Source organism: Aphelocoma coerulescens, chromosome 5 (assembly GCF_041296385.1).
Source record: "Aphelocoma coerulescens isolate FSJ_1873_10779 chromosome 5, UR_Acoe_1.0, whole genome shotgun sequence".
In the NCBI taxonomy this organism is placed as follows: domain Eukaryota; kingdom Metazoa; phylum Chordata; class Aves; order Passeriformes; family Corvidae; genus Aphelocoma; species Aphelocoma coerulescens.
The window spans coordinates 42,146,982-42,161,911 of NC_091019.1; the positions used below are offsets into that span (position 1 = coordinate 42,146,982).

The window sequence follows — 14,930 nt, forward strand, 5'->3', positions numbered from 1 at the left end:
TCTTGTGTAGTACTCTGTGTTCAGCACTACCTCAAACTACTAAATCATGCAGAATTGCAAACATTTCTGGCCTGGAGCTATTGTAATTCTGTCTGAAAGTTGAAACATTTCTATGGCTTTCTTAAGGATTAAGGGACTTTCGCAGCTCTAACTACTGCTGTAGCTCAGTTGTACAATTAAGATAGATTACATAAAATACTTGCACAGGAGGTTAAGTTGTTGAAAGCCTCTGTACAGGTGTTTGGATTGTTTGGATTACTTTTAACTAGATCTAAAGCTAGTGCAGTTTTATTTCTGTTAATGAACCTCTTAAAAATTAGGTGTCCAGTTATTTTAATTTTTAATTTACTTATCCTTCCTGTTACACACTTAAAGCTGGTCATGCATAGAAGAAAAAGTCCTAAATTCTTTACTTCTTACTGAAAACTACTGCCTTCACAACACAATGTTCAATGGTGCTGTCATTAGAGGAAGCCATACAGAATGGAGTGGGAGGCTTGGGATGGCTGAGTGTATGATATAGGCCAGTGCTGAAGATACCAAGAACCACATTCTTACTTTCAGGAAAATTGACACTTAGAATAAGGTATTTAAATAAGAATAGGGCTTGGTACACATGAAAAAAAGTCCAAAAATATTTATTTAAAAAACAGGCAATTTTTGCTTCTTAAACAACACTTGCTTTTTTGGTTTCAGAAATTAGTTCTGTGATTCATGTATGTACCATATTTCATATCTTATGTGGGGGCAAAGGAGGAAGGGGGAGAAGTAAAATGGAAGAGGAATTGATTCAGATAATGAATGTTTCCAGCTTCCAACAGTTGGCCCATCAGACTGAGATCTCTCTGTGGGTACAGTCTGCTCCCATTTGAAGTCACGTATCATCAACATCAGCAGTGTTGTCATTATCGCTTGCCACAAGGACCTCTCTGTTCTCGTATGTCCAGAACCCATTCAGATCAATTAGAATGCTGGTAACAGTGTCTCCTTGACTGCTATTGATCAAGTCTTGAAGGGAGATTTTGTAAGGGTCCTTAGGCTTCACCATATCAAAGATTTCATCCTATGAAAGACAAGTCAAAATTGGGAGAAAAACCCACACACATTAATGAGCAGAATAATGGCTATTTCATACCATATACAGAATGATCTTTGGCTAACTAGTGCCACCCACACCAATTTACAAAAAGCAGCTGTTAAGTCCCAAAGCACTGAAAATACAAAGCACACCGACTGATTTGCTACAGTTCGGAGCAGTGTCCTCAGCTCCCACATCTCAACTAAGAATTTGATTTTGTGGGGAGGCTTCAGCCTCAAAGTGGTAAAATGAAACTCAGTTCACTTGTATGAGCTAAGTTTTGTAGAAACTCCTGTACTTTTTTTTTTTTAAGTACTAAAACTGCTAAATATAAAGTAGGCAGTAATCAGTTTTATAGGCTGTTTTTTTAAGTCACCAGTCTGTCCCCTGTCCTCCAAGGAATGATCCTCAGAACTGTAAAATGGACTTAGCAAGTACCTTCAAGTGTAAGAAACAGCAGCATGTATTTAACAGGTAATTTGTCTACTATTAAGGAAACTACTAGAACATATCAGTTATTTTGCAGAGCAACTGCTGACCAGAAAGGCATTTTCAAACCTATAAGTAGGACAAGTCTGCTTATTTCTACTACTCTGCAGGTAAGTATACAGCAACTTACAAATTATGACATAACATAATTAAATCATTAAATGCTTATTCAAAGATTATACATAGTACTCCATTTGGTAAAGCTAACCTTGACATCCTGAAAAGAAACTGGTTCTTGTCCATGAATTTTCATTTGTTCCTGAATAGCCTAAAAAAAAGAGAAGTTAGCAATGGCTAGTGCAGTATTATACTGGCACTGTATGGAAGTTTTTTAATGCTTCTGCATCTTAAGCTGTATTGCCCTCTAACAAAGCATTCATGGTACAGCTTGCAATCGCTTTTCTTCTACAGGTGAGGCAGGGGTGAGCTACGGCATTATCAGTGATATACATCTCTAGGTTCACAGTTCTTAATTAGTATGACATGAATCTCACTTTCATTATGACCAGTGTTTGAGAAATTTGCATATTATCCTTCAGCACTCAAAACTTAAGATATTCATACACTTGAACTATAAGGTTACATTTTCTGACACAGTATGAAATACAGGCTAGGGAAAGAGAGAAGGAAAATGACCAATCAGCAGAAAGACAAATCAATTCTTTTAAACACCTGCATCACCAAACCTGCATCTGCAAGTAACAACTGTGAACAAAACTCTTTTGCTAGCATAAGCTGCACAGCCTTGTCAGCACAGCTCTGCCAGCACAGCTTCTCTAAGTGCAGACCTATTCACACTTAATGCTAGCAGAAAAGCAGTCATTCACAGAGTCAAGAGGAACTATTCTGATTTCAAGGAAAACTTAGAACATTCCATGTCCAAAAGGAGACTTGCTACAATGTAGAAATAAGGTGGATATAAGATTATGCCTTGAGCAGGCCTGAATGCTATAATGACTAATGAACTACATACATTGTTCTTCATCCTTTAAGCATACAGCTGAGTACAATGACATTCCCTATTTTTACAGTTATAATACAAAGATCCATACAAAGAAATCTGGAGTGCTTGCCCGTGTCTGAATAGATATCACTGGGAGGATCTTGTACATGAATAAAGTATCAAGCTCATAACTCAGCTGAAACCATCCACAGCAAAAAATACGATTTTACTGCATAGCACTTCCCTTCCCAAGATATCTCAGGTATCTATTAGAAAAACAAAACAACAAAACACCTGCCCCCTCTCCAAAACAAAATCACCACTAATCAGAAGGAAAAAAACCCAAAACAATAAAAACCCCATCACACACAAACCACAGTTTGGAGGAAGATTTTACAATCTTAATTTTAACAGCAACTAAAAAAAATTAAGCTTGGTTTAAATCTGTTTTGGAAGCAACAGGTAAAAATGCGAAAATGAAAAATGCAAGAAGCTTTTTGCAAGCAAAGCACTGAATGAAAAATCCCACAGCTGTACAGGCCTATCAATACATTTCATTTTCTTTTCTTTTACTGAGTTTTAGGATTACAGTTGAAATTAAAACCATGGGCAATAATCAGTTAGAACCATCATAAAAAATTTTAATAGGTAATCATCACGCAATTTTAGGACAATTCACCTTTAAAAAAACCCCAAATCAATAGAAAATATTTTTGCTAACCAAAATCAAAACAGTTAATTTCAACTGCAGATAAACTACTGAAAATACCTTTTGAAATCTTTCCAATTTTTGTCTTTTTAAAAAAAATATTTAAAATCTTCTTAGAAGTCATTACTAGCCTGCCTGTGGCTATTGGTAATTTAAAGTGATTTCCTGCAGATCTGCATGCAGAAGCACATAGGCTGTAACACTAGAAACACAGAAAATGGCCTACTTGTATAAAGAGACTTACCCTAAAGAAATAATTAAGCGAAAAGACATTCAGGTGTCCTTTGTTCTCTATATCAAGCAGTTTGAAAATATATTGCAGAGCTGCAGGCTCCTTTCTGTTTTCTAATGCAAGCACAAAGTCCAGGTAGGTTTTATAGTCCTAGAAGTAGATACAATCATGTTTATTACAGTCTTCTTTCTAAATTGATTTTGCAAGCAGGAACTCTCTAACTGGAAGCTATTTCATTGTAGGGGATCAGTCTATTTTCTGAAAAAGACAACATGAAATAGAAAATGGCTGCTACCACTAATGTGCACAGGAAAGTTACTTTTTAATGACTGCTGATAATGGGAAATCCTGCCATTTTAGAGGCAAAATAGCATTCCAAGCATAAATCCAAATTAAACGTGCCATATATATGCTTTTAAACAATGTTTAATATATCTTTAAACTGCTGAACATACCCAACTAGTGAAGAAAAAACACATAAAATGTTTTCATTACCACAAATTGAATGTCTAGTGGCAGCGAGCCTGCTGTTACCAAATAGCTAATTAAGTACATAATCCTTAGACCAGAGTCAGTGGTTTGGCAAATTATGTGCTAGAAACATTGGTCATGATTACAAGCAAGTATCAAACTTTTCTTTTTCACTAGTACTGATTCTTGGTTTCCCAATCAAGATACAGTTGTGACAAGGACAGAAATCCTACAGCCCTGTGTGTTTAATAACCCTGTTTACCTGCAACATCTGAGAGTTGTGCTATCATTCAGAGGGAGCTTGACAGCCTGGAAAAATGGGCTAACAGAAGCCTCATCAAGCTGAACAGAGGGAATGCAAAACCCTGCATCTGGGGAGGAATAACCCCATGTACCTGTAGAGTTGGGGGGGCTGACCAGTCAGAAAGCAGCTTTGTAACAAACAGGCCCTTGCAGCAAAGGCTGCTGAAAGCACCCTCAGCTGCATTAGGAAACGCTTTGCTGGCAAGTCGAGGAAGGTGAGTGATCCTCTTCTAGTCAGCACAGCTTACACTACATCCAGGCACTGGGTCCTGCTCTGGTCTCCCCCACACAAGAGAGATGAACCTACTGCTGCAAGTCCAGGAAAGGACAACTAAGAGAATCTCTCATGACCTCATTGGCAAAAGGGCTGTATAGTGAATTTGTAACTTGACACCGTACACTCCAGTCATCTGAATGCAGACAAGAATAGTGGCTGAACATTAAGTAAACCTTCAAAAATATAGCTATAAGGTGTTACTTTAACTCCTTTTAAATTAGGTAGACTTCTCATTTTTCACAGCTATGGAAAGCTTACAATGAAAAACACAATTGTCTTCATGAAGAAGTAGACAGCTTAGCTAACTTGCACTGATCTCAAGTGTGCCACTTGTCTTTAGCTCTCTTTAAAGCATTACATTTAACTAAAAAGTACTGCTGCATCTCTGCATTTTTTCAACATGCACTTTTGTAATTGGATCTACAAGTGGCCTTATCCTAGCCTGTCTGGATTCTGTATCACCTCTGCTTTTTTAAACAAGCAATTTATTTTTAAGCCACACTGCAATCACCTTGCTCTTAAGAAAATTAACTTTCTAATATGGTGCATGGTCATTTGTGTGCACAGTGATAAACAAAAGTTACCTCAAGCTACTCTTTCTTTTAAAAATACTGATTATTAGACATTTCTCAACTCAGTAAGCCAAAGCTTTTATGCTGTGGACAAAGCGAAAATAGGTGATTACCATTTCACCATCATAAGTTAAGCATTCTTGAAAGACACGATCCAAAAATATGTTGGTCAGAGTCCCTGTTCCATATCGGGACAGTTCTTCTTTGCTGAGCATGCCATTGTGATCTTTATCAAGGTTTAAGTACTGACCTAGGGAGTAGATAAAAAAATCCAGCCATAATATACCTCTATCAGAAAAGAACTGTTTCAACCGAGAAAAATAAACACTGAAATTTTGTCAAATCCATAATAAAATTAATGCAGCTAAGTGAGAATATGCTAGATCCACAATAATATTTATAAAGCATTAGAAATAAGTGCAGAACATGCAGGGAGAGGAAGTGGGATTCCCATAATGAGGTGTTAGTAGTTCTGATCTAAGTTAATAGCTGTGGATACAGAGAGAGGAGCAGAAGGCTGAGAGCATATTATTTTATACAAATATGCTGTAAGCATGAAAAAAGAGCTAAAGACGATTCAAAGGCATGAACAGAGCCAGAAGAGAAGGTTACAGAGGAATCTCGTACCTTGTGCAACAAGGTGACCGATTATAAAACCATGATAAAGAGCAACAGCAGAGAACCGAAACTATGAAGAAAGTCAGGAAGATATACTGAAAGGGTGGATACAGGATTTGAAAAGACGAGTTAGCAGGAGGGTTTAACATGACAAAAGCAGAGGAAAAATACAGTAATAATGGGACTAAGTCATACAAGAAAGAAGTGTTGACATAGAAAGGAACCTACCATAAACTCTTAATGCAGAAGGAGCAGAAAACCAATTTGTTTCCTGACTTTCTTTAGAAAGTTCTTCATCCCTTAACTAAGTGAAACATAAAGTTAGAATTCAGAAAGAGTAAATTAAAATACAACAGTATATGTTAGAGACCTTTACCTCCAGTAAATCATCCAGGAAGCTGCAAGCTAAAATATCCTGTATCTTTATCTTCCCTGTAACAAGAAAAGGAAAATACATTTTAACAGTTGTTCAGCCATTTGACTACGCCATTTGACTATTCTCATTTAGGTGGTTCTACTTAAGAAAGAAGTATTCGGAGCAGAAAAAAATGCCTTTTTAAAAAACCAAAGCTAAACAAAAACCATTTCTAACATCAAGGATAAGACTCTAACTTCAGAGATAAAATAAAATACCTTTTAAAATGACTGGACAAAACTAGCCTGGTATAGGCAGGAGTTATCCTGAAGCCTTAAAAGCCAGAAAACTAGATTAAAATAAATGTGAGTGTTCAACATCAACTCAAAATGTAAAATAAAAAATGCAAAGAAAGCATGCTTAAAACATTTGATGAAATAACAGTCTCCTAAGTGACATGATATTCTTACATCTTCGAAACTACAGATGTGACACAAAGCTAAGGTAGCAGAATGCACTTCTGCTGGTGCAGCTCTGACTGGTGCACAGACACTGTGCTCACCGCTGTGCAAAATAATGGCGTTGTAACTCCCACACACCCTCTCCACACGCTTGTAATTACCTCTGTCAGAGGCTGCTGCCCACACAATTCTGACCTTTACAAGGGGCACAGCTGGACCTTGAAAATACATGCAGTTTGGGATTTAAATCGAGAGCATACAAGGGAGCTACACCTGTAACAAGGATTATCATAGCTAACTGCAGACCTTTTCTAGTGGGTCTACATAGTGCACACAGATTTAATCACAGGAAAAGCACATCACTGCAACCATTCCTGACCATCTCCACAGCTCTGCAGCTGTCCTGACAAGCAGTTGTGTTGTTGGTTGCAGTGTTTTCTATTCACCCTAAATACTTATAAAATTAGCTACTGCTAATGGCTCATTATGATGAAACAGTATCTTATTTCTCAGTTTCTATGAGATAAATCTATAATACCTCAACTGATGGATATCTCACAGAAATTCATTAGCTGCAAAAGTAGATTATTAGATCCACAATAAAGAATTATGGTCTTCAGTGGAGATGAATCTTCAATGCTGAACAAAAGTCTACAAGGACAACTACATATTACTTTGAAAACACAAGTAGCTTCAGTGGAAACATTTTAAGAGACCTACCTGTTCTGAGAGGATCCAGAAAGAAGAAGAACTTTCTAACTGCTGTGCAGACATAGAAGGAGTAAAAAGATTTTTCTAATCCATCCAGTTGTGGCAAAGTAGGGATGAGTTCCAAAATATAGTTTTCTAAATCCTGCAGATTTAAGAAAGAAAAGAAAACAAGCATTAAACACCACTATTGTTGCATCTTTGCTATATTCCTCCCTGGCTTTCAAGTGTATTTTATTAAAAATAAACAGTCCTGAAACAATGCAGAAAGAGCAAGAAAGCAGGTAAAAAAGCTTCTGTCTCTGTGCAAGAAATCTCAGATCATATACATGCACCTGCAATTCTAGGGCTGAAACAATCTATAATAAAGCAGAATTTAACAAAGTACATGATATTTATATGTAAATATAAATGCAGTCAACTGTACCTTTTTCAAATATCAATGCATAACTCCTGACTGGGTTATCCCACTGCTGAATACTCTTTAATAAAACTTTTTTCTTTAAGTTGAGCGGTAACTAGGACATTTTTATTTATTTTATAATATTACCTCCTGTTAGAGCAGGAGAATAATTCACTGAAGAATAATTTGTTATTTTTACCATATCCTAATAAATCTAGTAAAGTGCTAATGACATGAAATCTTTGTAGATACAATCCCCTTTTCAGAAAATTACCCATATATTTGAAAGGCTAGCACCACTCTCACCACCAAATCTCCTGAACACATGAATTGCAATTTATCCAAACAAACGTGCCCACCCCAAATCTGTTATGATACAAGCTTTTACAAGACAAGACTAGGAAAAACCTGGAATCTTTCTGATGCTCTGTCATTTGATTAAAGAGAGACATTAAGTTAATCAAGAATTTACTTACTGATTCTCTGAGGTAGCCTTGTCCTGCCACATCATATAAACTGAGACCTATTCTTGTCTGATGAAGCCATACTGTGAAACAGAAAACAGAATTACAATGCAAGAAGCCTATGGGGCTTTTGAGTTCTTGCCAAAATTTGAAGTTATTCTAGAGGCCGCAAGGCACAGCTGGATTTTAAGTGCCTCTTCCCATTTTTCTGAGCTTTAAGCAAAGCCATGTCATGTACTGCTTAGAAACACTGTTTCAGTCTCTAAATTTGTAAGAGTCATTGGCAATATACTATAAATATACACTTTATAAATAAACACTATTTGTAATATAAATATGCACCATTGCCAAGACTGCCTTATAATAACTAGATGTGAAAAATGGCTGAGCAGACACCACATTTTATTTGGCATATCACAGAATCATAGAATGGCTAGGATTAGAAGCAACCTTAAAGATCACCTAGTTCCAACCTTCCCTCACCATAGGCAGGGATGCCACCCACTAGATCAGAGTGCTCAAAGCCCTGTCCAACCTGGCCTTGGAACACTTCCAGGGATGGTGCAACCACAACCTCTCTGGACAACCTGTTCCAGGGCCTCACCACCCTCTGAGTAAAGTATTTCTTGCTAGCATCTCCTCTAAAATGCTTCCTCTTTAATATAAAACTGTTTCCCCTTGTCCTATCACTATATGCCTGTGTAAAAGTTGCTCTCCCTCCATTTATAGGCTCCCTTTAAGCACTGAAAGTGCACAGTGAGGGCTCCCCCACAGCCTTCTCTTCTCCAGGCTGGACAACCCCACCTCTCTCAGCCTGTGGTCATAGGAGAGGCTCACATCTTTCCTGTGCTGACTCCAGGTGGGGTCTCACAAGTCTCAGAGCAGAGGGCAAGAATCATCTCCCTTGACCTGCTGTCCACGCTTCTTTTGATGCAGCCCAGGCTTTCCAGGCTGCAAGCACACACAGTTGGCTATACAGAATCATATGGATTTGTTCTCTCTCACTGACTTAGAAATGCGTAGCAGTGCACTTTCACTGCATTAAACAGCTGTACAGTGTCATGTTCATATAGATTGCTACAATGCCTTGTATAGCACCAGACACTGCAGCTACAGCCAAAGATCCTGCCCTCACTTCTGAGCTACGAGAATTAGAATTGCACAAACGTCTATTCTGTAATGAGAAAGCACATTAATTGGACAATCTACAGGACAATGTGCTTGAGGCCATTATTAAAGCACTGTAACAGTGATGGAGTATAGATTAGGCATAAAAACTATTATTCACAAACTCAACATTAAATTTAACTCCCATTTTATGAAGAAACAGTTCAAAAGTTCCTCTTATGCAATATAAGCTGTCCTTCAAAACATTCACTCTTCAAGGTAAGTGTTTCTCATGGTGGGCTAAGTGTCATTCAGATGGCAGAGGTTTTACAGTGAGGCTGTTTCTTTGTTGGCTTAAGTTTAAAGGTAAATGCATCACACATGAAATGATTTGGTGGTGGCAGCTTTTTAAATTATTATTATTATTATTATTATTATTATTATTATTATTATTATTATTATTATTATTATTATATTTGTTTGCTTAGAAAAAAGGCATCATCCTAAATACACAAGACTTAAAACTTCTGGGTGAAACAAAGCACTGAAAAAACCTCTGTTTGTGTCCATCTGGTTGGGCCTTTTTGAAATGCATATAATTTTAACAGACACAAGTCTCCTATCCTGCAGCTTTTGAGCTCGTTGTTGGAAATGGGACTAATTTCTTGCATATTGTACACACCTGCATATCACATTTCCTGCTCAACACATTTCTCATCCCTTGCACCACAAGATTTTAAGTTAAGCAGTCTGAGCTGCTCAGGGAACAGTGCCATTCTCCTCTCTTGAAGGCTCTAGCAGATCTAAGAATGCAGTAGTCAGGGCAAAAGATAATAACACAATCTTCCTTTCTGCTAGCCAGCCTAGTGTTTTAAACAACATATAATACAGATTAAAAAAAAAAAAGCATTTTTCGGCCCAAATGGCTATTTATAATAAAAAATAGCTGAAAATATGGTAAGGCTACAGTGACAAGCACAGAAACATACTCACATATTTGACAATCAGTTAGAAAACATAGACAACACCACTATGTAAGAGGACAAACAGCAAACAAAGCTATCTGCCTGATCATAGTGGTTAAGATCACACCTGCCATGGAACTTTATTGTTTTGCACTTCACGACATTGCCTGAATAAAGGAAATCAGAATGACAATATACATAACAAACAGATCAAGAATAACTGTGGCCAGGGAGAGGTGGATTTTAGAGGTATGGTGGACTCCCACCTTTTAGTAACCAGAAAAAAATCCCAAGCTTCAAGAAAAACAGCATTTGCAGTTAAGCGCAGATCTCACTGCTGCTGAAGGGAACATCAAGTAACTAATAAGGCTGAAAATAGCCTTAAAATGAAACAACTTCTCTCTGAGCAGAAGAAGCATCCACTAACCTTTTCGCATGACATAATTGAAAAACTGCATGATAGATATTCTCCCATAAGGATCATTATGGAGTAATTTAGCAAAGATCTTCGCTGTAAAGAATTGTCTGTAAAACATAAAAACAAAGCTACTTCTATGCATCTGATTACACTGCACTGACAGATCCAGTTCAGTATCTGAAATTTACAGATCCTGTAAAATAATGTTTTAACACACAATATGTTAATATACTACATTACACTCATCAAGTGGGATCCTACCAAGTAACAACAGTAAACTCAATAAAAAGGAGCTACCTTTTCTGCTCATGAGACTCTTCATTGATGTAGAACTTTTGAGAGCTTTTATTCAATTTAATTTCTCTTTAGTACAATAGTTTGGTAGCTTCTAATCTTCTACAACAATATGCTCATAAAAGAAACTGTCAGTACTGACAAATAATCTGCTTCTGCCCAAAACTCAATCACAAAGCCATGTGCACAACAGCCATTTCCAACAGGAGCACAAAGAAGGACCATTCACTGCATGCTGTGCACGGAACATCTGGTAGAAAATTCTGCATCAGAAGATATTAGGGAAGGTTGGGCAATATCACTAGAGACATGACTTCCAGTTCAAATACATAATGTGCTATTTGCTGACCACTAACATCATAAAAATGCTAATGCTGATAAAAAGTTCTTCTTCAAAAGGATGCACTACCATTCTTTCATGCACCTCTGTTAAAAGTCACCTCAAGAGATGCAGAGTACACCTTTGCAAGGATGTCAAGCAACCAGTTCATCAGTAACTACATGGATATGATTTCTTCTCACCATTAAACTGTTCCCATCTATTTTAGAACTCGAAAGTTACAGCAGCACTTAGGTTTAGTCAAAATGAGCACATACAAGAGAAGAAAGCCTTACTTGCATTTTGGTCCAGCTTTTTCACCAACTTTCAAGAAGTTCTCATAATTGATCATTGCTTCTTCCCCAATCATTGGTGATGTCTGATGTTTGTCCAGTAGAAACCATAGATTCTTAAAAGGTATTTATATTTGGTTAAGAAGGTATCTCTAAAGAGAAGCCAATGTACTTAAGATACAGTGTTTTAAGAAACTCAGCAAAAATGTGGGCTTGATGCAAGGCTCTCTCAGTTAATCAGTACACACAGTCAGTTCAGCCAGAAAAGTGAGTATGCACTACTTCCACTGCCTTAAATGCTGTTAAACACATGCACACTCTCCCTCCCTCACTAGGATTTCTAGGGTCACACTAAAAAGTCTAGGGTCACTTCTGTCTTTGCAGTGCAATAAAATCAACCATCTTTGGAGTGTCTCTCAGTGATACATAAACAGAACCTATTTCATCATCTGGGCCCACCAGGGGAATCACTGCAACATGCTGGAAAACCAGAAGCCATCAATTTAGTCCTCACATACATCATAACGAGGAAGCTTCACACTGGCATTACCAGCCCAAAGCTATGCAGCACTTCAGCTTTACCTAGTACTGTGTGCCCAAATACAAAGCATCTTAACACAAGATTCTGTGGGCACACAGGAGATAATCAAACTCTGACAGGAGATAATCTAAATCCATTCAGAAGCCATTACAAGATATACAGAAAATAATTTTCTACCTGCAGCTCTTCGTTATCCAACAGTTCCCTACTTTTTCTTTGCAGAAAGACAGCTCTAGATTCTTCTCTTAATTTCTGAAGCAAGACTTCATCTTCAGCTGGCAGCTGGAAACATTGTGGCATTTTAATTTTCTGCACAGTGGTAGCATTCAAAAACTACACATGCAGCAAGTAGTCTTAGGTAGCCTCGAGTCATACACTCTGACTGAAGTTGTTTACGTGACAGAAGACAGCCAGTCTACCAGACTTGCTGCTGCTACAAGGGATATCACTTGCATACTGTCTCAAACCATTTCAATAATGAAGTATTTAATTAAAGCAGGACATCTTTAACATGAAAGACACTCTACATACCTCATACCTGAGGTACCCATCCAGTAAGCACTTTCCCATGCTAGATATGAGGGCTCACACATAAAGACATTTACTGCTGTGTTCTACTTGGGAGAGAGCAGCACATTCTATTTTGTGGTAGGCCTGATTCTCAAAAGTGTGAATGTCTACCAGACGTGTTTTGGCCAACAAATAAGATGAAAGAACACCTAGTGTAAAAATTCTGCCAATATTTATGTGCCAAACTGTACAGCACCACCAGAATTTGGAGAGTTGCACATGTATCAATCGACTGAAACACAGGTACTCCAGAACTTAATTGGCAGAAACATGACATCCTAAGGAATACATGACCATGAGAGGTTTGACAAAAGCTGAGTGGTCAAGTTGATGAGTGCCAGCAATATCAAGATGTCGACATGTGCTCCCATCCCAATCTGATTCATCTCACAATTAGGTTGCTAGACCAAGCATTTCTGCTGGATGATGCAAGCAACAGATTTATCTTTAGTCTGCAAAACCAATGACCCACCATTTTCATGAGGCAGCATCCCATCATGTCTAAATAGGAACCTGAAGATAGATATGTGTAACACTGGGACGTCAAAATTTAGTTAGAACATTAAGTGCCTCTGAAAGAGAAAGAGAACTTCCTATCTACCAATCAGCCTGATTACCAACCCATTTCACTGCCTTTGGTAAGATTCTCAGTAATTATTTAAAACTAATGAAATTCACAATTGTACAAAACAAAAAATTAGACTAATCAATCCATGTCAGTCAGATTTCAATCTACTTTAGCTTCTGAAGGTGCAGGGCCCTTGTGAGTGACCACAACTTTCTTTACAACACAGAATAGCCTCTTGTTAAAAGTTTATCTGGATACTTCGCTTACCCTGTAGTAAAATCGTGGTATGTTTGCATATGATATACTGTCACTTTTTTTCCCTCCTTTCCATTCCATGTAATATTTTGTGAACAATTCCATTTCTTCATCCTTCAGCTCTTGCTCACTCTTTTTGGCTGATTGACACAGAAAAGAATGTTCACGTTGTACTCCAAACAGAGTTCTAACATAACGAGAGGCTTGAAAAATACAGTTAATACTGAGGCTTATCCGGTTGTGCGGTTTAGTAACACAAATATTAGGTGGAAATGAGTGGAGCACAGACCAATCATATAAATTACGTAAGAATACATCACATAAGTATTTTGAGTTTATACACAGCAGCTCTTTCACTGAATGACTGTTCACACCCGATTCACTGCAAGGTATGCAGCGGTACCAGCTACATGGGGATGCCTGACAGAGCAGCAGCGCTCCTGCTTCAGTGGTAGCACTGTTTGAGACGCTGCGAGGGGCGAGCCGCAGCTTCAGATCGCCTCCCCGTGCCGGGCCGGGGACGCCGCTGCGCACCTGCGCCAGCTCTGGGTGCGCTCACCGCGAACACACCGCTCCCAGCCAAGGCAGGGGCAGGCGCTGGGCAGCGCAGCCCTCACAGCTCCTCGCCGCTGCCTCTCACTGACCCCTCAGAGATGGCAGTTTTTTGTTTCTGAGGAGGGCGACTGCGGGACCCGCCCGGCCCCTGCGGCAGCCCGGACACGGCGAACTGCGGCAGCACCGGAGAGGCCGACGCTCGCCCCGCCGGCCCTGCCTCCGCCCCGCCGGTGGCTGCGGGCACCCCGGGGAGCTTCCCCCGCCCGCTGCCGGTCCCGGGGCACTCACGCGCGCGGCGCGCGGCCAGGCGGGCCCGCAGCCTCCGCTCCCAGTCCATCGCCCCGCACGCGTCCGCCGCCGGCCGCCTCCCCGCGCACGCGCGCTGCCCTGCGCGAGGCGCCTCCGCCCTTCGGCGCTTCCTGCCCGCACCCAACATGGCGGAGCAGCCCCGTGCCCCCTAACGGGGCGCGCGGAACACACGTCGCCCCGCCCGGTGAGGCGCGATTGGCTCCGCGCGCTTCCGGGCCAATGGGAAGATGGCCCGCCCTGCTGTGCGGCGCGCGGGGTCAGGTGGGATTCTTCCGGGGGCGTGAGGGAGAGGGGGTGAGGGCGAGAGGATGAGGGCGAGAGGATGAGGGTGAGAGGATGAGGGTGAGAGGCGGGAGTGGCAGCGGCTTTCCCAAAGGCTGGGAGTTCTGCGGCACGGCTGGACCGGGCCCGCGGGGCACCGGGTGAGGAATGTGGGGCCATGCGGGGTCACCCGGTGAGGCGGACCCGCCTGCGGATCTCCCGGTATTTACCTGGATAACCTAAATTGTACCTGGGATTTTAGTATGATTACCGCCCGCAGTGTTGCTCCGCCTCTGCAGCGGCGTTACCAAGGATTTGGGATTGGGGAAACAAGTTATAGAGAAGTTTGTCACCAGGTGAAAAATGTGAGGGAAGCAATGTAGGAATCCCGT

General features: G+C 40.0%; 2 protein-coding genes across 4 annotated transcripts in view; one reads left to right on the forward strand and one right to left on the reverse strand.

Moving 5' to 3' along the window:
• Window positions 1-622: 622 nt before the first annotated feature.
• Window positions 623-14,466, reverse strand: PPP2R3C (protein phosphatase 2 regulatory subunit B''gamma). The gene is made up of 13 exons (XM_069017811.1): window positions 14,257-14,466; window positions 13,426-13,553; window positions 12,198-12,302; window positions 11,483-11,595; window positions 10,583-10,680; window positions 8,096-8,166; window positions 7,229-7,361; window positions 6,069-6,124; window positions 5,921-5,996; window positions 5,188-5,324; window positions 3,464-3,601; window positions 1,776-1,835; window positions 623-1,063 (listed from the first exon to the last, which is right to left on the reverse strand). The coding sequence occupies exons 1-13, from the start codon at window positions 14,402-14,404 to the stop codon at window positions 875-877; spliced, it is 1,452 nt and encodes a 483-aa protein (XP_068873912.1). The 5' UTR covers window positions 14,405-14,466; the 3' UTR covers window positions 623-874.
• PRORP (protein only RNase P catalytic subunit) overlaps window positions 14,457-14,930 on the forward strand; it is a 41,400-nt gene continuing 40,926 nt past the window's right edge. Inside the window, exon 1 of one of the 3 annotated variants that reach the window (XM_069017810.1) lies at window positions 14,457-14,538. The gene's annotated coding sequence lies outside the window, so the exon portion shown is untranslated. Of the gene's footprint in view, window positions 14,539-14,611; window positions 14,761-14,930 lie in introns of those variants that run through there. The other 2 variants (XM_069017809.1, XM_069017808.1) reach the window with 2 other exon arrangements.

What these genes read in the sequence shown, in the direction of transcription:
- PPP2R3C (XM_069017811.1), bottom strand. Translation starts at nt 14,404, where the DNA reads ATGTTGGGTGCGGGCAGGAAGCGCCGAAGGGCGGAGGCGCCTCGCGCA. An exon ending in CAATTATGTCATGCGAAAAG is followed by an intron (nt 8,167 to 10,582) that starts GTTAGTGGATGC and finishes TCTGTTTCACAG; the next exon opens with TATGGCTTCATCAGACAAGA. An exon ending in TTCTGCATTAAGAGTTTATG is followed by an intron (nt 5,325 to 5,920) that starts GTAGGTTCCTTT and finishes TCTACTCCCTAG; the next exon opens with GTCAGTACTTAAACCTTGAT.